The following is a 27,777-nucleotide window of genomic DNA, read 5'->3' as shown; positions in this document are numbered from 1 at the left end:
TCTGTAGCGCGTGGAGCCTCCTTTTATTGACTGTTTGTTAGCGTCAGTACAACCTGTAGGATATTAAAAGTAAAGTATTTTCTGGTCCTGTAACTGTGTCATGCTGTTTCCACTGAGATGCAGGATTTTATACTGAAGTGAAAAACGAGACAGAAGCTGCTCGGAGTTCAGAGGGTTTTGGACTTTCTACGAGACCATCCAGTGTGTTGGCAGGAAGACTTTTATTGTAAAATGTCACTGTGAAGATGAGATGGTGGCTGAAGGAGGCAGGTTTTGTCACTGAAGTTTAAACGTACAGGAGGAGCTGAGCAGCAGCCGTCGTGTCTGGACTGAAATCTCAAAGACAACACCAAAGAGTCAGGTCTACACAAACATGAAGCAGAGAGGCGAGTGTGTGAAGAGGTTTTAGTGTCAGAAGTCATCTGCTGCTGCTGCTGCTGCTGCTGGTCAGCACCGACACTTTACTAATCTGACAGCATCGATCGACTGCATCTAAACCACAAAGTTCAGACAAACAACAAAACAACAAACATCGCAGGGATCTGAAGTACAACACGCTCGAAGCTCGGATCGGTTCAGGCTGTCGACCTCTAAACATCATCTGCTGCCATCAGGACACTGAAATAAACACTGAGGAGACTCGTCTGACTGTTTTCAGTGGAGCTAACATGCAGCTAACTGCTTCAGAACAAACACATTTATTTATTTTTATATCACGAGAAATAAAAAGATGAAAAAGGGAAGAGAAAGTCGGAGTGTTCCCAGTTCATTATTTTAAATATCAGCTCGGTGCAACTCGGGCAAACCTCTAAGATCTGGGTTACTTCAGGCAGCTAGCAGGCTAATTTATAAACTCTAGGGCTGTTAGTAGCTAGTTGTTAGCAGCCTGTTTGTAGTCGCTACAAGCAGCCAGATCATTTGTTAGCTTGTGAATTAACAGGTTTGCTTACAAAGCAGCAGTTTCCTAGCTAGTTGTTAAGTAAGTTACCACCATTTGTGATGCCACTTGCAGCCTGTTTGCTAATTTTAATAGCAATACCAGCAGCCAAATTGCTGATGAACTAATAAGCAGGCAAATTAGCAGTCCGTTTGTTAGCTCATCTCCTTGACTTCTGGTAGCGTCATCCTGACTGCAGGTAGACTCATTTCCAGACACAAAAAAGGCTAATAAATCAACCCTTAGCTTGTGAATAAGCATTTTAGTTGACACGGCAGTTGGTAGCTTCTTTGCAAGCTAATTAGCTAGGTGCTGTTAAGTTCTAACAGTTAACAAACAGCTAATTAGCAGTTTGTTTGTCGTCCAAATGGGGATGAAAGCAGGCTACCTTTAACAGCAATAATTAGCTGGATAATAAGCAACTTCTGTTAAAACATCTTCATCACAAGATCACCTTAAGTGGTAATTTTCACACTCCCATAAAGCTAAAAAACATTAATTAGCATCATCATAGTGCGCTAGCTGGCAGACTGTTACTAGCCAAAGCAGGAAGACTGTCACTTCATACTGGTAGCTAGCGTACCTAGCTATCATACTAGCTAACTGCTCATGGGCTAGCTAAAGAGGCTCATTAGGAACACTTTTAGTTTCACTTCCTTAACTGGCTGCAAGGTTAGCCTGACTGTTAGCCCAGTTAGCGTTCAATCGGTAGGCTACGTAGCAGGACCCTGATAGTGTCATTGGGCTTATTACCTGGCTAATTCACATTGTAAACTGTTGCTAGCCAAATGGTCTCTAGCTAGTTAACTTATTTATTGGCTATTTAAACAGGCTCATGAGAAAGACTTTTGGTTTTCCTTCCTTCACCGTTTGTGACCATTAACTGCATGTCCATTGGCTATTAAGATTTTTGACAAGTTGCTTTATGGCAAGTCTTGACCGCTGATAGTGTTACTAGGCTAATTAGCAGGCAGGCTAATTCACATTTTCAGTTGTTGGTAACCATATTTCTCTCCAGGGGCTAATTAGAAACTTATTTAGTAGTCTTGTTAGCTGGACTTTTAGTGAATGCTGCTAGCCTCGTTATACATGGCTGCTGCTGAGCTACTTGTACTACATGTGGACAGCAAACAAACCTGTTTAGCAAGACTTGTTGCAAGTTAATTTGCAGGACAAACCTGACAGACGGTGGCTAAATAATCTGGCTGCTGGTAGGCTAATAAAACTCATGGCAGGCTACCTCAAATCATGTGCACCAACAGCCAAATCATCTCCCAACAGACTATCATCACATTGCTAAAAGGCTAATTAGGCAGCTGCTAACTCAGGGTGGCGGTTGGGCGGGCAGCAGGTTCGAGTCTGCTCAGGTGTTGTTAAGGAATGATGCAGGAAGGTAATCTCTTTCAAAAACAAAAATCCTCTAAATCACGCTAACTCAGTCCTGTTGTACTGGAATCATTATCATCATCATCATCATCATCATCATCGTCGTCGTCGTCAGGCGTCCACATCAGAGATCCTGATTAGTTTCCTTTCGGCTTCGCTGCTTCAACTGAATTGGGGCTTCGTCGCCTCGGCATAGAGGAGGAGAAGGACACGGAGGAGGAGGAGGAGGAGGAGAGGGGAGATGTTTGAGGTGGGGGTCAGGGAGGTGAGGAGGTCAGGGCTGTGGATTCACATATCAGTCCCTTCTGACCTTCCTGTTCCTGGGAGATCTCCGCAGAACGTCCTCGTCCAGCTTCTGGAGGAAAACAAATCACAGCTCCTGAATTCTGAATGGAATGAAGTCTTCAAGGATTCTGTACAAGGTTAAATCAGCAACACGCTGTCCTCAGGAACAACTTCACGGTTTTAAACCTCTCCTTGAAGAACCAGTAAAACCCTGAAGGCATGTTTACAGTGAGTCAATGTTCTTACATCCAGTTCAGTGAAGCCTACATTTGTAGTAGTTTATAGCCTACATTGAACCTGCAGCCAAAATGTTTAGTAGTCAAAAGCTGATGTTTAGCCAGCAGCTCCAGCTGGTGATGGACTGCTACAGTCATAGGAGGTCACAGCTTCATCTACGGTTGGCTTTAAACTACATTTATCCTGCAGGTATAGTAGTTATATGAAAAACTTATTTATCTTTAGTTATGGAAGGTCAAAGGCTGCTACAGTAGATCCTAGCTGACATTCATAGTAAATTATAGTCCACATTTATCTTACAGCGTACATTTCTGCTCCACCTACAGCAGGACCAAGTCAACATGTCATGACGTTATGGGAGGTTTTAGTCTGCACACTGATGGTCAGTCAGAGCCTACATTTTAATGGTGACCTGCATTTGTAGAAGGTTCTAGCCACATTGACAGCTGGTTAAGGCCGACATTTTTCCTGCAATTAATGTACATCCTACGTTGGTCCTACACTGACATCAGAACATGTTTTCCATGTATTTATCGTGCATCACTGCAGACAGAAAGACTGAACTGATGCTGAGTTTGTACACATTTCTTGGAAAGGAAGTTGTGTAAAAGGTTTTTAGATATTCTGTTGATAACTGAAGGAAAAGCACATAAACATTTAGAACATGATCTTTTCTGGAGATATTAAAGCTTTGTTCTGTTTCATCAAGGTAAAAAACTAAGATGGATGGACTTCAGCGCCAACAAAGAGGATCTGGTCACCTCCAGATATGTAAACTGCAACGATAAAACTCAGAGAAGTCGCTGATAAACTGAAATCAAAGTTGTGAGAGAAGCTCAGGAGTGACTCTGTTCTGATAATGAAGAAGCTGAGAGGGTTTCTCCTCACCTCGTCGGCTGTGGCCTCCTTCTCTTCCTCCTCCTCCACTGCTTCGTCTTCCTCTTTCTCTGCAGGACTTTCCTCTCCGTCGCTCTTCTCCTTTGTAACTGAAAGTTTGAAGCAGACCGACGGTTACAAACCGCAGAGACACAAAGGAAGCCATAAAGAGCTGAGATCTAGACGTGGCAGCAACCTGGCGCGCTCTTCTCGGCCTCTTCAGCCTTCGCCGCCTCCTCCTCCTCCTCCTCCTCGTCCTCTTCTTCCTCCTTCACATCAGGTTGAGGCTCGTCTGTCTTCTTGTACTCGGCCGGCGTCGCTGGGCTCTTCTTCTGCAGGACAAACAGGACGTTAGTGGAAAGAGAAAGGAGGTAGGTGGGTCCTCTGGTCAGCATAAAGCCAAGCCCGTCTCTTTTGTAGTGTGCAAACTATGATCATTTAAAAGATGTTCTATGAAACGGCTCCAGATAATCAGGTATGGTTCATGCTAAGGTTCAGCCATACATGTTGAACCTCGTTTTGTTTACAACAGTCCAGTTTATTCAGAGCCTCCATCATGTGACATGATAATATGTGCTGATGTTTGCTATTGGACTTTATATGAAGGTAAAAAGAATTCAGTTCTATTTTTAAATGTGTCTCATCATGTATAGAAGATACAGAAGAACTCTGAGCCGTATCAGCAGTAATCCATATGTCCTGTATGAAACATGTGCAACCACTCGTGTCCTCTCTTCTGCTTCCTAATACTCCTGTTTTCTTGCTCATGTTGCCTCAGCAGCACCGTCCTTTGTTGCTGTAACACTACACATTCCTCTGCTGCAGCTTTAAAGTCAGACTGCCTTCATAAAAAGTCTCTTTAGTCCGTTAGCAGACTGACTACCGACTTCACCCTCGATGTAAACTAGTTACAGAAAAACTTCAGAGTGGAAGCTAAATCTTCACTGAGGATGTTTTGTGCAACAGAAGGAGCAACTCTGGGCGTGAAACCAGCTCCAGAACCAACACATCTGCACCGGTACGCTTCACTAACTGTAACCTTCATGTTCAAGTCATGTCGTGTGTTTTGACAGAAGCTCAGCAGGTCCAAAACTCACCACTGAAGGAGGTCACACAGACAGAATAGAACCAGTTTAAACTTAATCTGAAGTGTGCAGAGGTGTTTCCATCTGCCTGAGGTGTGTCTGTGGAAGCAGCATGGTACAGTCTGTGCTGGAGATCTGTGCCACGTGCTCCTGACTTTGTTTTGGATCATCCCATGAAGGTCCTCCCCGACCTCCTCAGAAGCAGCTGATTCTTTATCTGCAGCGGCTCAAGTATAACGAATGAAGCTCTAGAAGTTCTAGACCAGCGGTTCTCAAACGTTCTGAGCCACAACCCCAAAGAGGAGTTTGTGTTTGTGAGGTTGAACTTTTACCATCTCATGAGTAAAAACTCTGTTGTTCATTAGTTAATGCGTTAAACATGAACGTGTTCATTCCACAGATTGATCTCTTTACATTCACACGAATTGAATTTATTGCAAACAAATGAAAGAGAAAAAGTATAAAAACAAAAGAAAATAATAATAGAACAATAATATGGCATAATCAAATCATAATATTAACAAGTCTGAAAAAGGAGTGGGTGAAGTACACACTTAGTTCTGACAGCCCTGATACACATTTATTTTTTTTACAATGATCTGGCGACCCCCTGAAATTATCTTGGGACCGCCATGAGGGTCCCAACCCCCAGTTTGAGAACCACTGTTGTAGACAATGAAAGGCTCTTCCTCTGGACACCACTCACTTCCTGATATTGACCAGTTTGGTTTCAGTTTTTAATGAAAATCATTTAAATGTGTTCTTCATCCTGTTCTGAGGAGCTCAGTCTGGATCCTCCTCTCTGGACTTTAAGCGCTTCAAACTCTGGACGTATTCACAGAATGACGGTAGAACTTCAACCTGCTTCCTTAAATATACTAAAGTTAACGTAGAAAAAGAATCAGCTGCTATCAGGTCTGGTTGATTTTATTGGACTGATCCAAGTTCTGAGCTGAGAAACCGTCTAACTCTGGTTCCACAACGGCAGCTATCGTACAGAAACGTTGAACTTGTGGTCTTGGTGACCGCCGACAACACTTCATGCCACGAGAACACAAGCGCGCTACACTACAGCACCACAGAGACAGAACAGCACCAGAAGCGTGTGGTGGATCTACTCTATAAGCGGGAGTCACCGGGCCTGACGAGGCGGAGCGGGCAGGACGTCCGGGTTCATTAAACTCTTCCTGTATGCTGGTGAGACTCAACTGACCCTGAGCTGATCCTGAAGACCTCTGTGGACCGTCAGAAAATCAATCAACACTTTGGCAAATCATGTCAAAGAACAGTTTGAAAGCAGCGTCAGAGGTAAACAGGTGCTTTAAATTGATTATTCTTGGAACAAAACTGGATTTTGGGGATGTTGAGGACTAAACTGGTGAGTGCTAGTTGTAGCTCTGAACTAAATCCTCACTAAACATTTCGTCTGCCCCCCTGGAACAACATGCGATTGATAAATATTGATCATAGGTTGTTAGAGGGGGAGGGTAGTGAGCCCCGGGGCGAAACCTTTAAATACTGGAGGATCAAAAAGCTTCAACGGTAATGAACGTTGTCTGCTGGAGCTCCAACAGACGAGCAGCTGATGTGTGGAGCAGCCGTCTATCCCCATGATGACGGAGGACAGAAGGAAACGTCCAGCAGTGTGATTACACTTCATGTTCGCTGCCACAACAGGAACAAGTTGGAGCAGAAACATGTTCAGCTAAAGTTCATCACATCTCTGTTGTCCATCCCTCACTAACCAGGTACCAGGTGTGTCAGAGAAGGTCCACGACTGGTGTCACAGAAGCTAGATTTCAAACTACAAACTAGGAGTTTTGCCCTTCAGACGATCAACCAGCACGTCTACAAAGACATCCTGCAGCGTTTGCTTCGTTCAGAGTTGTAGCAGGACCAGTGGAGGCTGCTTCACCATGACAACCTGCTCACAACGCCCTGAGCATCCCACAGCTCCTGGCTGAGAAGAACATCTCGGTGCTGAAGCAACCTCCCTACTCACCCCACCTGGCTCCGTGGGGTTGTTTCCTCTTCCCCAAGCTCAAGGGGGTCATCAAGGGGACCCGTTTAGAAGACGTGGACGACATCAAGATGGCTGTGACGACGGAGCTGAGAGGATCCTGGCGGAATCCTTCCAGGAGTGCATGGTGGTGTGAAGAGAAGGCTGGAGAAGGGCCTTACACTCCAGGAGGATTACTGGGAAGGGGAACACTGGTAGTTTGTAGCTTGTAATCTATCTTTTGTGACACCAGTCCTGGAACTTTTCTGACACACCTCGTATGTTGCGTCTGCAGGCAGCCGCACACACAGTTCACTCCATGTACCGACATGGCTAAAAGGAAGAACTCTCCAGCCGCTTGTTTAACTGCGGCCCAGTTCAGGAACTCTCTGACATTCAGAGCATCATCCCAACTGTCCGTCAGACTTTCACTTCCAGAGCACAGAGCAGGAGGATTCAGGGATCTGAGGGCTGCAGGTTCACATGGGCGTTGGTGGCTGTTCTTCGGTTTGTTTCTTTTGCTTTAAATTTTTAAGTTAAATAACGTTTTTTTAAAATGTGCCGATAAGATAAACTACCTACCTCAATGGGTTAACTCAGACCTAAACTTGTTAACTTTTCTCAATCATTGCAGAAGCTGGCTGTTAAACGGATCTATCAGCGTGTAGAGCTGACCTGACAGGACACTTTGCTGTGTGTGAGGGCGTTACCTTTCCGGTGCAGCAGAAGACGATGATCAGGACCAGAGGTAAAGCCACGGTCAGGACGTAGACGACCCACAGCCACGGACGCTCCTCTGCTGCGTTCAGCATCTGAGTTGCTAGACCTGGCTGCAACAACACCAACAACAACACATCTGATTCAGCAGCAACTACATGCAGACAGCACAAAAGGACTACCAGACGGAAAACAGGTGCAACCAGACACAGAACCATCAGAGAGAGAATCTCTGCTTCTGTTCAGATAAATAGAGTGTAAACTTCACCAGCTGTATTTTCAGAAATCAAATGAATGTGCGCAGCTGCTGCCAGTTTGTTCTCATCAATACAAGACCTTCATGTGGGTTTAGGATGAGTTGATGCTGATAAGCTGCAGCTAGAATCGCTCTGTGAACATTCAGCCCATCTACAGATAACATGCTGATTACTCTCCTCTAAGAAGGGAGACTGTATTTGGTTCACTCCAGACCGCCTGTACAGCGTCATGGGAGGATGGATGTTAGTTAAATGGTTGTTATGAGGAACCGGGAGGCAGTAAAACCAGGGGCTGGAGATCATGAGCCTCATCTTAAGGATGAGCCCAAACCCCCCACACGCTGATCCCACAACAACACTGAGAACATTTTAATTATTTGTCTCCAAGAACCTGTTTATTATTCATCAACTACTTTGCTTGTTAGATAAGATGTGCAGCCTCTTTACAGAAGACGAGCGTTCCCGTCGGTCAGCTGCAGCGATCTGAAGTGTCCCTGAATGCAACGACTGTCTGAAGAGACTCGTATGATCATCACGACATCTATTTCAGTCTCCCAGCGCCGCCTCAGGAGGGTTACATCAGCCCAGAGTCTCTAACAAACATCTTTCATGAAGCTCACAGTTTGTTTTGCCCAGTTGCCAAAACGTCCTAAATTTTCTCATCAAAAAACCCAAAACTGTCATTTTAAAGTTTAAACTACACATTTACGCCGTTTCCTTTTTCAACGGTTTGAATTTAAAGCTCATTTAATTGCATTTCTCTTCCTATGACTTTGTTATTTTACTGTCAGGCATCAGTTTATAAAATCCACAGGACAAAATCATCCACCTGAAGACGCTGATATGAACACACATGAATATAATGTTCTACTTTCACTGAGTCAGGAAAACCCAACACATACGCTTTAATTTTCATCTTTTTGACTCTTTAAATGCCAGTTATTTACCACTGCTGTTCTTCATTAAAGAAGAAATAAAAATCCAACTACTATCACAGTCAGGTGCACATTAACGACTGATTCTGATGCAGTGTCAGATTAAACAAAACATTTCTCATCAATCATTTTCCTCTTTCAGTGACTTAGATATTTTAAGCACATTAGTCCTGATCATAGCTTTTTTTAATCCTTTAAATACCACTTTGTTTGCATAGTGCCACTGTTTAAAAAAAGAAAAATGAATACTTTTATTACAAGTGCTAAAAGAACTGTTGATGAATATTAAAATAATTAGCAAAGTAAAATAAAAGTGTGCAGCTTTCTTGGGGCTTGATTAGGATGTTTTAGTCCTAAAGGTCCTGAGCGTTATTTTTCTGTGCACACAGCATATTAGAGATGTGTTCAGGGATCTGAGGATGACATTCCTCCAAACGTGTGCATCATGTCATATGCATTCACAAGACATCAAAAGGACAACAATGGTCATCAGAATCAACCACCTCCATTTAGTAACATCTATAACATCTATATAATCTGAACCTACCTCGGCGGCGCCCTCTGCTGCCTTCTTCAGCCCCCAGCCATCAGTGGCCCAGCGGTCAGCCGTGTTGCGGTCGTTGGTGATGAAGAAGTTGTCGAAGAAGATGTCGGAGGTCATGGACCAGAGCTCGAGCCCCACAGCGTTGAACGGCGTCATCCTGAATGGGTGGAGGTCCTCGAAGTATGCCGGGTTGGGGATCTTCCTCGGCTTCCAGACGCCCTGAAAACACGACGGGTCAGAGGTCAGGATGAGGGTTAGTCAAGGTGAACCAGTAATGGATGGACTGCTGATAATAATTTATATGATTACAAATATATTAACCAATAAAGAAGGAGATGAGGCACATGCATGTCAGAAAATGTATTGTAGACCAGCTGCAGTACTTGGTTGTTCCACCAGGTGGAGCCTCTCACTGTTTAACGGACCAGAGGAGGTGTCACTCAGACTACATTGTGGGAGTTTAGCAGCAACGGAACCATGACAGAGACTTCCATGGAGATGCATGACCTCCAACCAGAGCCCAAATACTCAGCGCCATGTATGACAAGTAGACCAGGACAGAGCTCCTCGCACCAAGTCGCTGCTTAAACCAAGAAAATCTAACGTGTACATGATTAAAAGTAGTCCACTCCCCCATTAGACTCTACCTATTAGAACTGTTAATCTCCCACAAGTAATAACTTTGCTGTTCGGGCATTAATGCGTTAAAAATTAANTATTAGAACTGTTAATCTCCCACAAGTAATAACTTTGCTGTTCGGGCATTAATGCGTTAAAAATTAACGTGTTAACTCCACAGATTCATCTCTTTACATTGACACGTTAATTTTCTTTTGAATGAATGAATGAACTGAATTTATTTCGAACAAATGAAAGGGAAAAAAATATAAAAACAAAACAAAATAACTTTAAAAAGAATTAAAAAAGAATATAATCAAATCATAATATGAACAAGTCCAAAAAAGGAGTGGGAGGAAGTATACGCTTTTAATGTTGACAGCCCTAATACACATTTATTTGGTAAATGTAGGCTTTACTTTTTTACTTATTTTTTTTACAATGATCTGGCGACCCCCTGAAATTATCTTGGGACCCCCATGAGGGTCCCAACCCCCAGTTTGAGAACCACTGCAATAATCAATTAATTGCTACAAATGATTTAACCCTGTAAAGTCTGAACCATGAAATAATTGCCTGAAAATTTTATTTTATTTTTTTTTTAAACTGCAGTATTTATTGAACCTTGTGACGAAAAAAAAAAAAAATCTATTTGCATTCACGAGTTTTAATTTATATGAGTTTTGCTACATCTTTAATGCATGCATTACGATCTATGATGGATTATCTGTACAGGTTTTTTATGAAAAAAAAATCTCACACTGATGATGTGGAGGTCTCAGAACCTCCTGCATCAGACATGGTGCACGTGGAGTTGGAGGGGAAACCCATTATAAACATACACATGGATGTCAGAAGACATATAGTCAATGAGGAGGAGGGTGAATGCAGTGCAGTGACCAACGCAGTAGGGCTGGACTTGAATATCGGAATATGTGGTGGTGTCCGCATAGCAATTTTGAGATGCGAATATTCGCCTGCCATCCGCTGCTTTAAAGGCTCACAGCACCGTAGGACTCCAGCAGACCTACCTGGTAGTTGGGGTTGTCGATCATGGGTGGTTTCCACTTGCCCTTGTAGCTGGGGTTGTCAATCATGGGGCGTTTCCAGGCGCCGCAGCCGGGGGCGGTCTCACAGGCGGGGTTGGGAACCTGAGGCGCCTCCCACTCGCCGTCCATGTCCTCGTCCCTGACAAACAAAGAGGCTGTTATCAGAGTGCTACGGGCCGAGCAGCGCCAAGTCAACGGGCTGCCGTGAGGCGGCGACTCACCAGTCCTCGGGTTTGAGGGCGTCGGGGTCTCCGATGTACTCGGGCTCATCGTCCAACCAGCCGTCTGGTTTCACCGCTTCCTCGTCTGGGATCTGAGCGGGAGCATCTTCATCCCTGCAGACAAACACAGGTTAATGTAAATGTACTGATCCATACATACAAAACGTCTTCCATTTACCAAATGTAGAAATGCTGGTGCAAAACATATTTCTACTAAACATCAGTACATCTCATCAATAACAGTAAAGTTAGCTGCTACAGCTGTTGTCACCAAATACAGCTGCACCAATCAAACGGTTAGTTTTAAACACTACATTTATTGGCAAAACGTTGGTCAGACTTGAAACTCTCTCCCAGTTTGTGTTTCACGTCAATAGACTGTGTAAAACCGGAGATACGATGTCATGACCGTGTGTGAACTGTAAGCGTATGAAATATGTGCCACCGCATTCCTTTCCACATCTTCATCATATTTTGTTTTACAAAACAAAACTGAAAGAAAGTCTGTGGAAGTGCAGCTCCTGATGTGGCCTCGTGCTGGACACAAGCTGCTTTCAGGAGAGGCACCAATAAAAACAGAAAGAGAGCCTCACCTATATAGAGTATAATCCAATCTGACAACTGATTAATCATGAAAGTCCAACATGAAACTAACTGTCAGCTGCAGCTCTTAAACTAAAGCTACTGACATTTCTTCTCAAGTTTTAGTCAAACAATTGAACTTAACACTGTTTTCACTGAACAGTCAGATTCATGTTCTGATAGAAGTGATGGGCAGGAACCAGGCAGAAAGCAGGAAAACATCACAAATCTGCAGCAATACTGAGACGTCTGAGAGACTTATTTAACAGTCACTTTTATGGAGAATTCAGATTTCAAATAGATTTAGGCTCCACAGACACCCTGTGAAGAAGAATCCAGAATGGACTCTGAATTCAGTACCAGGATTCCCACCTCTACAGAGGAAGTTTCAACAACAGCTGAGGTTCTGCATTTAGAACCATCCATCCATCATCTCTACACCTTAACCCTCACTACGGTCATGGGGGGCTGGAGCACACTCACATTCACACCTACGGACGATTTAGAATCACCAATTAACCTCAACATGTTTCTGGACTGTGGGAGGAAGCTGGAGAACCCGGAGAGAACATGGAGACTCCACGCAGGAAGATCCCGGGTGTCCTCACCGGGACGCCAACCGGCGACCTTCTAGCTGCGAGGCAACGATGCTAACCACTGATCCACCTGCAGCCCCACTTAGAACCAGAATTTTGAAAGCTCCAAATCATATCGACGGTGTAATTTCAATAATGCTGATCATTGTCTCAACAAACTTCACTCAGGCTAGTTCCAAAGTCCTGCCAACACCTGCTAGATCCACCACCATCTGTCTGTGACAACATGTGTCCTAATAAACCCTGAATCAAACATTTTTCTCAGTTTTCCTGCTCAGCTGCTTGATTTGTAGGTGAATGTTTTGTAACGTGCTTTAAGAGAAAGATGTGCAGCTTTGGAGGAAGAACGATTAATTAAAATATGAATCCCACACTGCTGAAGTCCGGCATGTCGGTATTATTCAGGGCTTGTACTGTGGTATTAAAAGTGTAAGTACTCATAGTCAGGTAAAGTTGTATACTAGAATGCTTTGTAGAGTTGTAATCCTTAATATTTAAATTACTCAAGTAAAAAACACTGAACTTGTCCTAATATTAAATAAATAAAACAAAATAAAAACAAACTTGACTTCACCGTTCTATGTTGTTATGGTGCCTGTTTAGGACCTTATTTGTTTAAGGGTTAATAGTACTGTTTTCATTGTCATTCATATTCTTATTATCATTATTATAATCTCTAGTACTGACCAGTCTTCAGGCTTGGCGGCGTCGGGGTCCTGGATCTTGGCCCTCTCGTCCCAGTCGTCCGGTTTGTGGTCGTCGGGGTCTTCGATCTCTGCAGGGGGGTTCACTGGGGGGGTCACGTCCGTCAGCAGGCTCCCGCTGTTCACCACCGTCTGGTCCACCAGCACCTCGAAGCTGTTATCAGGGTTCACCACTGGGGGGCGGAACACATGAGTTACACCCGACTGACATCAGTGTGTTAAAGCACAGGTGAGCCGACTTCCTCATCTGAGTCTTACCCAGGGTGTACAGGTGCGTCTTCTTGTCGGTGTAGTACGTCCTCAGGTCGGCGTCGGGCTTCTTGGCGTGTTTTTCTTCGTACTCTCCGGTTTTGGGGTTTTTGTGTCTGAAGATGAAGTGCAGCTTGTAATCTTCTCCGCATTTGTCGGGTCCGAACATGATGGTGTACGGAGTTTTATCCACAAACTGGTCCTGCAGACACACAGCGGCAGGAACGAAACGTAAAAATCATCGTCTTAGCCCGTGATCAGCCTCAGCGTTTAGGAATCACAGCTTCATGAAATCGATGAAATCTGTGCCTTTTGCTATTATTTCTAACCATTTGATGCTCATTGTGTTTGAGCAAATGAAGTAACAGGACTTGTTAAACTTTTATTATTATTTCTCAGTGACTATGCAGAGCAGCTGCAAAAGTAACAAAAACGTGAGTGTTTCGCAGCTACAGAAATGCTTTTAACGTTCCTTTGAAACACACCAGTGGGTTGAGGTTCAGAGGGTGTATTTTGATGACGTGCAGTCGAACCCACCTGTCCACATGTTCAGAACACTTCAGTCATTTTCTAAGCAAACTATGAACACGTCTCAAATGTGACGACTTCATTGTAAATTCGCATTTTGTTTCCGAGTCTTGGTCAAACTGATGAGAACATTGTGTGTGAGGAGCAGAGAGTGGCACTGACCAGGTCCAGATCAGGAGTCTGAGACAGCAGCTTGACGTAGGCGCCGCCACAGTCGATCCCCGACTGGAAGTTCACCTCGTACCTGAGAACGGAGCCACACATCAGAACCACAACGGCAGCACAACAGAGTTCATGTTGATCTACACGTTCTGCAGCTGCTTCCAGACATTCGATGTCAGATCCAAATAGTGCTCATATTGGTCCAGGTACATGTGCAATATTTTAATGGTATGTGTAATATTGGACGTGCAAAATGTTTATCATGTGCAACACTTTAGTTTCAATATTTCCTCATACAGCCTCATGTAGCTGTAAAACATTTCAGCTTCATGTGTTCTGTTTTATTATTCGGTAATATTTAAATTTTCATTTGCAATATGTAAAATTCATGTCAAACATTTTAATTTCATGTAAAAAAAAAAATTATTTCACTTTTCACCTGTAGTATTTTCTTGTACATTTTGATATAACGTGTAATATTTTAATTTAACGAGCAACAGTCTATTTGAATGTGCGATATCACTTTACAAATTCAGCACGTTGCCAGTGTTACTCAGTACTTTTCGATCCTGATTTTCCTTCAGTTTACATATTGTCCGCAATGTACCCACTGATATCTTATTGCTTTCTAAATATGGTGCATTCATTGTCTTTTACTTCTTTGCGAGAAATATCTGGCACAAGCGTTTACTTCCGGAATAATTATCTCGTGAAAGTCTAACGCTCGGCTTGGTGTCTGGAAGCAGCTTCAGCGGAGTTAACGCTGGTCCTCACTGGATGATGAGCGGCATGGTGTCGAAGATAAAAGGTCGCAGCAGCTGGGCTGAGATGGCGTGGTGTTTGGCTCGAGACTTCAGGACCAGACCTTTATCCCCGGGCAGCTTCGAGTCCTTCATCTCCTCCACGGACCATTTACCTGTAAACAACAACAAGTGTTTACCCTCCAGATCGTGGCTGTTTTAGGATCAGATTCAGCCACAGTCGCAGTACTTTAGGTGAAAACGATGTACCTACCATCGTACTTTGCGATCTCTTCATCGGCGTCTTCCTTCTTAGCGCTGGACATCACCCACCTGAAACCAACCACAGAGTTTAGATACTCGGGGAGCCCAATAGTCCACAAATCCACTCATATTTTAACTTTGCTAAACGAATCTTCTGGCTCTCAAATGCACAAATAACCAGTAGCAGCATTCAGATCTTGTCTTCAGATCCTTATCTGATAGGGTTCAGCTCTTCAGAATAAAAGTTTTTTTTCAGAGAATATCCTGATTTCAAGGTCCGGTTTGGCTGTTTTCCACTGATGAAACTGAAAGTCAAAACGGTTCTGTCTGTACAGTTTCTAGATGATAACTGGTGTAATTTTGGTGATTAAAAAAAAAAAAAGAAATGTGCCTTTAAACCCACTGTACAGAGTTCTAGTTTGTCTGTCGTATCTATTAGAGAAGCTGTAATTTGGGATCATTTTATCTCCATACAGTCGAACTCTGCGCTTCTGCTGTCAACAGGAAACAGCAAATATTCCTCCAATCCTCAGGAGTTTGTTGTGTGCTCACCCATCAAGAGTCCCTCGGTCAAAAGACTCGGCGAAGAAATGTTCCCCCATCGGCTCTGGAGCCTTGTAGGTCACCTGGACACAAACAGGAAATGAAAGACAGTGAAGCTAACTTTAGAAACAGATCATTTCATTTATTTAGATCTTTTTGCTACTTTAACAAGCTTTATCGTTCTCTTTACATGCCGTTATAATAATAATAAACCAGTGCATCCGGAAAGGATTCATACCGCTTCACTTTTTCTACATTATGCATCTCCCAACATCTCTCCAAACATCTCCTATTTACAAATGATGGAGACTTTAATGCTGTAGAAATGTTTCTGTACCCTTCCCCACTTCTGAGCCTTGACACTATCCTGTCTCGGAGATCTACAGATCTTCCTCTGACTTCATGGCTTGATTTGTTCTCTGACTGTCCACTGTGGGACCTCATATAGAACAGGTGTGTTCCTTTCCAAATCATGTCCAGTCAACTGAATTTACCAGAGGTGGACTCCAATCAAACTGTAGAGACATTTCAAGGAGGACCAGTGGAAACAGGGTGAACCTGGGCTCAATTCTGAGTTTCATAGCAAAGGGTGTGAATATTTATTCCATATTTGAGTGTTTATTTTTAATATGTTTGCAAAATTGTCTAAAAAACATGTCCACTTTGTCGCCATGGGGTATTGTGTGTAGGATTTTGAGAGAAAAACTTGTAATCCATTGTGGAACATAACAGCATGTGGAAAAAGTGAAGCGGTTTGAATACTTTCCAGAGTCACCGTGAGCCACTGTTTGAGGAAATATCTCCGGTGTCCAGTTTGTTCAGTGATGAATCTGAATATTGTGGTCAAACGGAGACTTCAGTTTATTAGATTTTATACTTTCTCTTTCTAATCCTGTGGCTGCCCGTTTGTTCTGTGAATTCATGACTTCTATGTGCCTGTAAAACGCACTGAGGTGAGATCTGAGGGTTTGTTGCTCTCATTTGCCTTTGTCAGCATTATTTCTTATTTTCTCAAAAAAAACAAATTGAGTTAATCTTTACTAGAAGTGTTTGGTTTGCATTCAGCACCTGACCTCTGGAGACGACCTACTCTCCTCCACCAGCGCTTATTCAGTTACTTGGTACGAGGGCTGGAACAACTAATCGACTAAAACTGATTATTGTTATTTTTGTTAACTAATTTAGTCACTGATTAGTTGCTTAATAACATTTTTTACCGTAGATGGCCCGTTTTTTGCAAATCTTAAACCAATCTCTTATAGCAGCGACCACAGTGTGGCAGTAAGTTTTTATTTTTAAAAAAAACTATTTTACGTCATTTTTTGTTTGTTTTGATGCTTTGAATTGAAAAAACTTTAAACTGACAAGCTAGATATAAAGCTCACTGTGTTTATTCTTATCTGAGCTGTTTTACAGAAAGCAGTTAAATAAAATGCACAGATCTTTTGTGTTTTTCTTTTTCTTCATGAAACTATGCTCTTAACTTACCTGGGTAAATAAAGACTAAACAAAAATGTTTGATTAATTGAATAATCGTAAAAATAAACAACAGATTAATCGATTATCACAATAATCATTAGTTGCAGCGCTACGTGGTACATGCACAGGATGATCAAGTGTCACAACAATTACTGAAAAGACTTTGGACTGAAAAACGTGTGTTTGTCAGTCGACTGTGTCCTGAGTGGATTTAGGTCAGTGGATCAGCAGGCCGGTTCACGGCTGGTATCAGACCCACGGGTTAATGTGTAACGTAGCTTCTCATTCAGCAGAGCAGCAGCATTTATGTTCTTACAGAAGCTTTATTTATACACATCAACGTCAGACAAACAGCCTCCACACAGCAAAAATAATATCTATTTCTAATAATTCCTTCATTATCCATTTCATGTCCACGTCTTTATTGTGTTCCATCCCATCCTCAGAACCAGCCGGTTCTTTATCTACAGTAACTTCAGTATACTTAAAGAACCAAAGTTTAACCTTCGAGTTCCAGGTCCTTGAAGTCCACAGAGGAGGGTCCAGATTGATCACTTTAATGGACTGTTTCCATCATTTCTGAGCCTCAGAACTTCATCAGTACAGCAGATAGACACATGACATGTAGGAGGAACATCCATCCAGCAGGTGTCACAATTCAAAGGCCAAATCTGTTTTAGTTTTTAGATGTGTTCTTCCTCCTAAATGTCATGTGTGTATCTGCTGTACTGATGAAGTTCTGAGGCTCAGAAATGATGGAAAAAGTCCATTAAGGTGATCAATCTGGACCCTCCTCTGTGGACTTGAAGGACCTGGAACTCTGGAACATTCACAGTCTGAAGGTAGAACTCTGGTCAGTAGATAAAGGTGCTGCAGATACAGAACCAGATGTTCTGAGGAGGTGGGGGGGAACATTTTTTCAGATTTGGTTGACATTTATTAGTAACTATCAGCCAAAAACCGTCCAATCAGCCGCTGCCGTCTTACCTTGGGTGTGGGAGGAGTTTTGGGAACAGGCGGAGCTTCGTCCTCCACGTCTCCCTCCAGCTCTTCATCCTCGTCATCGGCTCCGGCCAAACCCAGATCCAGCTCGTCCTCCACGTCCATGTCGTCGCCCAGACCGTCCTCAATCAGGTCCTCAGCCCGAGAGACGGGCGCTAAGTGAAGGCAGAGGAGGCCCAACGCCAGAAGAACGAACAACCCGACCCTCTGATCCATAGTCTGCAGAGACAGGTTTCAGGTCAGTTTTCACTTTCCACAGGTTGTCAGAGGACACACACATGTACATTTCCGTTACGTGGCTTTTGCCTTCTTCTAATAAAGAGTTAATAAGCCTCCCGGGAGACGGAAAGACTTGGCGAGCATCAACATCAAATGAACAATCAGCTGTTTAACAGTATTAAATATGGCTGACACCAGCCGACATGAAAGAATCATTTCAACCCCAACAACTAAAAACAATTCCTGAAGATGTCTTCACATTTAGCACAGGGAGGGGGTGGGGGTGGATGGATGGGTCAACATTTAGATCAGCATCCATCTGAAGGGTACACGCACTTGTAGCTCCTAGAAAGCCTCCAGAAGCCCTAACGTGTGGAAGCTTGTTTCTCAAAGTGATCATTTTCACAGGGCAGACCTTGTTATTCTATGCCAGTGTTTCAATGAAGGATTTTTGTCTGCATTTTGAATTATCCTATCAGAAAAACTTAATGGAAACGGTGCTGCTGCTGTCTTGGAGGTATGGGCATCCAATCATTTTAATGGTACCACTACAGTCCTTCCTGTTAATCTGGTAAATCTAGAGCTAATCTAAACGACCCATCCACCCACCCCCACCTCCTCCTCATGCTACAATGCTGTAAAACCTCAAAGAAACAAAGCAAAAACAAAAAGAACAAGTCTTCAGGAATTCACAATACAACAATTCTTCCATGTCGGCTTGTGTCGGCCACGTTTCGTTTGAGTTACGATATGATGAACGTTGCATCTCGTGAAGTTAACTGCAGGTTGTTAACCAGTCAACACCAGTTCAAACAGCGACTAACACACTGCCGATTAAACTGCATTCTCCCTGCATCCACCCAACCATCGCCACAGTGACCCACTAACCAATTAACCAGCCAACCGACCAACCGACCAGCCAGCACCCGCAGGACTCGCAGCCTCAGCTCATTTACCCTTAATGAGATTAAACCCTGTGAGATTACTGCGGCGCAAACAGACGGTTGGTTTGCTCTGCTGCAGTTTAAGGAGGCTGCAGGTTACTCTGAACACAGCAGAGTTCAGATTTATTAACCTGCAGCGCCGCTACGCTCGCCGTGTCTACACGTAATCTAAGAAGAGATGCTTCTGCAGTCGATACGACACGGTGATCAACAACAACAAGGGTTTAGTTTATCCGATTACTTCACCTGTGTGAATATACATGTACCCGTTCACAGCTGCTGTGTTCATTCAGGAACCGCTCAGAAAAGGGTTTTCATCTGATCCAAGATAACGTAACACTACCAGCTACATATGGTGCATTACGAAAGCGAGGTTTTGTCAGCTTTACCATTTCCTAGTCAGGTCTGGTTTCAGCACTTAGACACAGAAAGGCCTAAAACTAATAAAACAATCCTGTTTCTGGTGAAGAATGTACAGTCTCTACATATTGAACAGAGCTTATTTGAATGAAAACAGACACATTTTTTTAATTTTATCAGTTTTCATGAGCTAAAATAGCAAAATGTGCAATTATCAAAGCTAAAACTTTGCTTTTAGTGGCATTATTTCCTTTTACTGAACATGTTTTGGTCCAAACATCGGCTGTGAAGCAGGGTTTTTTCCTGCATACTGGAATTCTAGGCACCAACAAAATGGAAAGATATTAATACAGTTTTTTAATGAAATAAATAACACACTTTTGTCCAGTTTTGTTAACTGCTGTTTCAGACATTTTTATTTATGAGATGTCCAGAAAAAATGCTGAACATGGACTTATTCTTTAGCGCATCATGAGAAACCTTTGATAGATCTGGTTCTGTAGCACCAATGGTTCAGATGAAGCAGCTGATGTGTAGGCTGCTTTTAAAGCCATCTCCTTTACAAAATCAGCAGCAGCACACATTTCTGTGGGCCAGCTTTAAGATAGGAGAAGTCTTTATTCATCCCACAGTGAAAATAAAACACAAAACAAACCAATATACCTACGTTTACGTATGTACGGTTGATATTTGTCGTCCTCTGTAGGTAGAAACTGAAGCTGTTATACAGGCTCCACTGCATGTGCACAATAACAATACTGCAGATTGTTCCATGAATACTGATATCACACAGATTCTGGCACAAAATACTCATGATGCACAGGTCAAACAATAACTCCTGATTATTCAGGTAAAGCAACGATAAAACTCAGGCCTGACGGACAGTAAAACCTGACATCCTGCCTTCAGTTCAGCAGCAGACTGCCAGGCTGATCAGATTAACCTGCAGCGGGATTAGCATGCCAGGCTAACAGCCATGCAGACACCAGCGCTAGTCGATAGCTTAGCATTGAAGCCATCTGGCCAGTCGGCGCCCACGTGGCATTTAAAGAATTAGAAAACTTCACCGTGGCTCGAGATGGTTGAAGATAAAGATACAGATTTTACTTAAGAAGATGCACGCGAAGGGTTTGATGCAGTAAATCGTTAACTCTAACAACAAAGATCTACAGTTTAATCTGTAACAAGGCTCCCGACGCTGCTGCTCGCTGTGGTTTTAAATGAACATCAGCAGAGGACTACGTTCACCAGAATAACCCACATTTGCTGCTTGAGTTACTCAGAATGGTCCTTTAGTTTTTAACTTTTTGAAGGTTTTCTTTTTTCTGATTTTCCCTGTTTTGTTAGATTACAGATAACATCCACAGTGAACATGATTAATTCACACGTTACCGTAAAAAACGAACACAAAAAAAGTGATCTGGTCTACCGTTGGACATAAAATGATATTCTTTCAACTGTATTTAAATTAGGAAAAATCCAGTTATTTCACAGATATTTGCTGTTAAGCTGCAGATAATATCTAGTAGTTTTTTTGTTTTGTTTTTAACAGAATTAGTTTTTACAGTGGGACTACCTACAGTAGTGGGCATGACAGATCTGTGACAGACATCTCTGCGTTTTCCGTTGCTTCGGGATAAAACGTCTCTGGGGTAACACCAAAAACTTCTCTTAGCACAAACAATCCTGTAAATATAAGGCTCCATATTTAAATGCAAACTAATTCACGATTCAGAATTACAAGTCGAGCTGTACAGGTGTAGAGTTTACATACAGGTGTACTATTTACGAAAGTTAAAGCTCAGATTTATTTTATCCTTCAGGAGGCAGCAGGTTTCATGCTTTCATTTCTGAACATGCAAGACAAAAACATGAATCTACATGTTTCTGTTTCCTCTGCTGAGTTTTCTTGAGCAGCTCTGAGGAAGCAGCAGTAGCAGCTTCATGTTAATCCGATGAGTGAAACCAGCTGAAGGCGCCGTTTATGGGCCAGACCGTCGGCTCCACGCAGCCCAGTTACTGTCAGTTAATCTGATATCATTGGAGGCTGCAGGACGTCTGCTGCTGCTGCTCACATCCACTGCTCAGCTGCTTTCAAACAGAGTTCATCAGGAAACGCTTTCTGAACACCAAACGTGAATACATGAAGTCTGCAGTGCTGTAATTTATCTTTATAATAATATACGCACACATTTCGGGTGTCAAATCAGAAACGTAGTGAAGAATCTGGAGTCGTCGTCGACACATTTGGGGAAATTTGACCCAAATTTAAATCATTGGACATATTTTTAAAATATTTTTGGACAAATTTGGATGTAATTTTGGGCAAAATCCACCAATTTTGCTCATTTTACACAAACATTGAGTCATTTTGGTACCAAATTTTAGATAACCGTCAGTAAAAAAAACATTTCGCTGATCGTTTTCACATGTAAAGCAACAACACACCCGACGTCAGGTTGTTATTGGACACACTTTTCTTTCTCTGCCTTACAACGAGCTACACGTCTTGTGATACTGGAACAAAACAAAACCATTAAAGATGTCCAAAAAAAACCCCAAAAAAACATTGTTGAATTACAAGAAGAACTGCAGCCAGAGATACAGACGCCCAAGTCAAGCAATAACTACAGCCGCACTAATCTGGTTTTAAACTGGCTGTATCCTGGATTTGTTCTCGTTTCTTCAGACTGGTGCCACTAAATGTCATAAAGCTCTCTAATTTGAGTCATCTGGGGCATTTTTTGCATTATTTTGGGAGAATCTGGAGTCGTTTTTGACAAATTTGTGTAAATTTGGGCCAATTACGAAGAACTGAGCATAACTGAGGTGTAATAAGTTATGTTGGACAAATAAATTGAATAAATAAACTCATTTCAGACACTAAGTCCCAAACTTTGTCAACACTGGAGGAGACGAAGCACTGACTTTCGATTTTGTCGTTTTCTTTACTTTGTTCAAGAGCAAAAGTGAAATGAATGCGATATTTGACTCGGCTAAAGTTCCATCCCTAATTCACCTGGAGTCAACACAGAGGGTCGCCGCTGCTATAAAGCGATGAAAACAAACACTGGAGGAAAACCACAAAAACAGCTGCCAGATTATATATCCATCACAGCATGAATGCTTTTAACCTGCACTCCCATCATGAGTCCCAGTGAGCGAACCAGAGGAGAACCAACCAGACGTGTTCTTTAACCTCCGTAAATGTGCAGAAAGCTGCTGCTGCAGTAGGGCGGGGCCACATCATAGCGGTATACTGTCAGGGGATGATATGAACCTGAAATATCGCAATAACATCTCAGTGAAAGGCGCAGTGTCGTTGTTTTGGTCCGGTCTAACGCACATGGAGGGAGGAGCACGATGGCGACCGAGGAGGAGGGCGATGCATCGACCGACAGTCGGGCTGGACCCGGATATCCGAGTATTGTGGTGGTGTCTGCATAGCAATTTAGAGATCTGAATATTCGCCCGCCGCTGCCGCCACCACCCGATGGTGGAAACAGAACTGTGACCGCTCTCCTCCTAAACTGGTATCAGCACCAAGTCCTGCCTGTGCGCCCCGCCCACTTCCACCCCGTTGGTCCCAGTATCCACGTGGTGGTGGGTCCAAAGAAACTGGCTGCTAAGTTTTATGCTTTTATGCAACTCTGCTTTACTTCGTTGGACACTATGCACTGTTCTGCTCAGGATGTGTTGTCAGCCCGTTTCCATCTGAAACGCCTTTTGGTTAAACAAACTGTCAGCAGCAGTTCACAGCTGATGCACCATTGGTGTTGGTACATCACAGCTTTAATGCACATCAACAACAGCTGTTAGCTGCTAAATGGAAAAGAAACTGTTCTTTTTTTATTTGCACCAATGAAGTTGTCAGTTTTGAAGTATTTTGTCTGGCGTCAGTTATACTGTTATCTTAAATCTTCTCATTGATATGGTGATAAATATTTGTGGCCGTATCACGCTGCCCTATTGTGTGATGCAGGTTTTTAGCGACTTAAACACGCTTATTTCTGCATAAAGTGAGATCAATGCTTTCATGTCACACTTTCACTTTCTACAATTTGAATCATCTTTTTAAACCAACAGCTTGTTATAAATACATTTGGTTCGGTTTAAATTACTTTAAATTTCTTTCATTGCCGAGTAGTTCTGGACTCGTTTTTGCAATCCGAGTCATTTTGCCCTAATGCTGAGTCACTTCTGGACACATTTTGAACATTTTTTGTCACTGTGTGTGACTGTGGACAGATTTGGGGTCATTTTCTGGCACATTTTTGTCTAATCTTCTTCTCAAAGGGGACGATGTGTGTTGGTCTGATTTTATTTCAGTTCTGTTTCATTCCAACTGCGGTAATAATAATCATAACAGCAGCAACAACTTCCGTTCACTTGCTCCTCTGATTCTTCTAATGACTGTTTTCTTTCTTCTGATCTGACCGGCTGCAGGTAGAAACTGTTTTCAGCCTGTATTTGTTCTCATTTGGTCTGACTAGTTCCATTAAAACCAGCCAAACTGTCAGTTTGAAGCATACGATGGACGTACAGACAGTTTTTACTGGAGAACAACTACAAACAGACAATTGTCAAGCAGCTTCTGAACTGTCTTTTCTCTGATTTCTGAGCAGATTTATGGGCTTTCAGGTTGGATCAGAGATAAATATCTTCAGGAAGCCACATGTAATGATGTTACCATGTCTGTGAGTTGACTTCCAGCTCTAATAACATCAGCATCTCCATGAAAACCTGTGATTCCTCCCCTTCCTGACAGTTAGGATGCTAAGCCATGTGTAGGGCTGGTTTCCCATCAGATCCTGACAGAAACCGGTGGCTGAACCAGTCGGACGGCTTCAGTGGAGAAACTGGATCCAACACGTGAACCAATAACAGCCACTGTTACAAACACAGACGTCGTTCCGACTGGGTCTAAGGGGGAGCGTCACAGCGAGTAGTTTGTTGGTTGGTACCAGCTGACAGTTTTCACCATCTTCTGACCAAACAACTAATCGAAAACAAATTTTAAGCAATCGTGGACCATGTTTTAGGTGTTTTTTTTGATTCAATGACGGTCATCTTTGGACTAATTTTAGATCGTGGTTGGACAGTTTGAACTCATCGTCAGCTCATTTTGGATGCACTGAGCTGCTCACGGACAAATCTGTCACTTTGGATGAATGTCGAATCATTTGGAAGATATTACAAAAGGACAATAACTTCTAGTAACGTGTTTAATTGTAAACTAAATTTTATAATTCATTCTACATCCACCCAACCGGTGGAGGTAGATGGCCGTCCCTCCCTGAGCCTGGTTCTGTCGGAGGTTTTTTTTCCCCTTCGGGGGTCTTCGGTTCCGTCCCACTGTGGCGGACTGCTGAAGCTTATAGGGAATCCAAATGTTTTGGATTGTTGGGTGTTTCTGTCTCTGCCTTTGTGAAGCGCTATGAGATGACTTGTTGTTGTAAATATGCGCTATATAAACAAAATTGAATTGAATTTTTGTCTTTCTGCATTAATTTGGAGTCACTTTTGGACCTCTTTAGACAAATTGAGGATTATGTTTTGTTATTGTCAACAAATTGAGTCATTTTTGGACTATTTTGGACACACTGAGTCATTTCCGGACAGGTTTTGAATTCTTTTGGACATATTGAGCCACTACTCTGTCCCTGAGAGTAATTTTAGGACCCACTGTGACTCATTTACGGACAAATCTTTTTTTCAACCAGCTTTCAACCCTTGTGGAATAGTTTGGGTTGTGGACAAACTGGTGAAGTATTAGTGTGGGAGACCAGACCTGAGGGATAATTAACCCACGGATGTTTAGTTAGATACTCGCATTTAACATTTTTTTCTCTCCAGATGTATTCAAACCGTTTAATCATCACTACAATAGTTGGAGGATCACTTTAATAGCGGACAACTAATCGATCATTAATGGTGTCAAACTGCAGGATGAAGTGAATGAAACACCAGACAGTTGGTGTCATTCCAACAATAACCTTTAAAACAAACCCTTTGTTAATCATCAGCTACAGCAGCCTTCTGTTCGCTGCATTGGTTCTTGTCATTTTGTCCTTTGGGGGAAACAGACACATAAACCATGAAACAGTCAAAATGGATTTTTAGGAGGGAAAAAAATGCCATGTCTTGCTATTAAACATTTTATCACTAATATCACTGAGTTTACCATCTGAAGCTGGTTTATGGGGTTTAGAAAAAAAAAGCTAAATCAGAGGCTGCAAACGGTAAAAACAGAAATACTCGCTGGGTTTTCACCATCCCAACAGCCCCAGAGCTAACGAAATATAGTTCTGCTGGGAAAATAACATCTAAGCATAAAACTGTGATATTTAATCTTTGTTTTACATATAAAAGTCATATCTTTACCACTCATAATTCTTTTTCTTTATGCTGTTTCCCTTTAGATTTGAGTTATTTACTATTTTATGTTTGTCTTGTTGTGTTCTTACCTACTTTGTAAAGGGTCTGACTGTCTTGAAAATATTAGCATTATCATTAAAACATTTGCAGTAGATCCTGTAAAAAAAACCCAAAAATTCTGCACTACTCGGTTCGACTGTCATGGCCGACTCAGCTACGATAAACAGGACTAAAAGTCTGAGCGTTTTCTGCTGAACTGAGGAGACGGTGAACAGCTAAATATCTACAGTGCTGGTAACACCTGTGGACACATGAAATTCCACTTTTATTGTTCTTTTATTCTGATTTCTGTCATTCTAACTGTGTCTTACTGACAGAAAACATCTCTCTCCTCCTTCATTGTTGACCCGTTTCCATAGCGGTGCAGGACTTTCTGTTTCAGTTAGAAATGAGCCACCGTGAAGAAAAACGTGACAGGAGACACCCAGACTGCTCAGTGTTAAGACAATTAACTACATAAATAGTTTTCTCTCATTGCTATTGAGTTAGAAACACTTCATTCAGACGAGGACGTCTCATATTGGCTGTATATATTTATTTCAGCAGTGAAACTATGTTAAAGCTGCGTTTTAAATGTCTTGTGCATCATTTTGGAGGTAAAACAATCTGACACAAACACAAAGCAAAATCATTCTTGGGACTTCTCCGATGCGTCTGTTTAACACCACTTTGTTGAGGTCACACGTTTCCGTCCTACGTCTAGAAAATGATGCTGGTACCAAAAAACTGAGACCTTTCATTTCTTAGAACTTGTTCTGACCAACCACACCTCCTGCATGCTGACATGAGCATTACAATGTCACCCAAGATGCACTTTTAAAAATGTCTATCTAAAGTAAATTAAAACGTGTGTACTCCAGGGGCCTGTAGCTCCACACATGTTCACAGAATGAAGGTGGCTTCATTAAATATGCAAAGATAAATCAGCGGATTGTAAAGGTTTATTGTTGGCTAATGAAGAAATAGTTTTCTTCCATTTTACACCAATTAAAGTCTAAATCTAAATAAATAGGCCTATCATTTGTAGCCTCCACCTTTCATGAATACACTTGGACATGAATCAGTGGCACATTTGATTAGTTTGGATCCATTTCACACAAACTGTTTAATGTCTCTCGGGTTGCATAACATTGGCCGGTGGTGCTGGAGCCTCTGGTGGCTGCTTACACAGCTGCAGCCAGCATGCTAGCTGACCCTTGACACACACTCCTGCTCCGGTTGTGACCACACAGTCTGCTCCTGACATTTTAGCTCATATTTGTTGTTTTCTATCAGCTCACAAACCTCGTCCGAGTGTCCGGATACCAGAAGCAGCAGCTAGCTCCGCCACACAGCTAAGCTTAGCTGCTGCTGCTGCTGCTAGCGACGCGAGTAGCTAAATTAGCCTTATTATTAAGCTAAAAAAAAACAAACCCTATGTAATACACAGATAGTAAGTCGTGCAGAATTGGGAAGTGTTTAATTAAATGTCAGTGAAGGCTAACGCAGCAGGCTAACAGGCTAACCGAGCACACCTATGGTTAATGAGTCTGTTAGCCACCGATGCTAGCAGCATGCCGGAGCCACGAAGCTCCGTGTTTATGGTGATGTAGTCGCTAAAAACTGATATTATCTGAATAATTACAGCACAGACAGCAAAAATAAAGCGTCCTCCCTCAGAGAGCGGCTCTACCCGGCGGGTTGCGTGGGGAAATGTGTCATTTGTCGCTGGATTTACTCACCTCCGGCTCTCCGCGCTGACCGCCTGGGAACTACCGAGGAGCGTCACGTGAGATATCGGAGGGCGCCGATCCACCTCCCCCCGCCGCTGATTGGCCGCCG

General features: G+C 42.6%; 1 protein-coding gene across 2 annotated transcripts; it reads right to left on the bottom strand.

The window, feature by feature from the left end:
- canx (calnexin) lies at positions 1-27,740 on the bottom strand. 2 transcript variants are annotated; one of them, XM_008286093.1, is made up of 15 exons: positions 27,678-27,740; positions 17,981-18,214; positions 15,524-15,597; positions 14,982-15,040; positions 14,742-14,883; positions 13,968-14,049; positions 13,287-13,479; positions 13,012-13,201; positions 11,147-11,260; positions 10,908-11,064; positions 9,262-9,477; positions 7,516-7,635; positions 3,918-4,053; positions 3,734-3,831; positions 1-2,678 (listed from the first exon to the last, which is right to left on the bottom strand). In XM_008286093.1, exons 2-15 carry the CDS (start codon positions 18,209-18,211, stop codon positions 2,619-2,621), a joined length of 1,872 nt encoding a protein of 623 aa, XP_008284315.1. In that variant the 5' UTR covers positions 18,212-18,214; positions 27,678-27,740; the 3' UTR covers positions 1-2,618. The 2 variants fall into 2 exon arrangements, with proteins under 2 accessions (XP_008284315.1, XP_008284316.1); XM_008286094.1 differs by having other exon boundaries at positions 1-2,675.
- Between the last annotated feature and the right edge of the window lie 37 nt (positions 27,741-27,777).

Source organism: Stegastes partitus, unplaced genomic scaffold (genome assembly GCF_000690725.1).
Source record: "Stegastes partitus isolate 25-593 unplaced genomic scaffold, Stegastes_partitus-1.0.2 Scaffold432, whole genome shotgun sequence".
NCBI lineage: Eukaryota > Metazoa > Chordata > Actinopteri > Pomacentridae > Stegastes > Stegastes partitus.
Note: the sequence above shows the minus strand (reverse complement) of the source record. Positions and strands in the feature narration are given on the sequence as shown.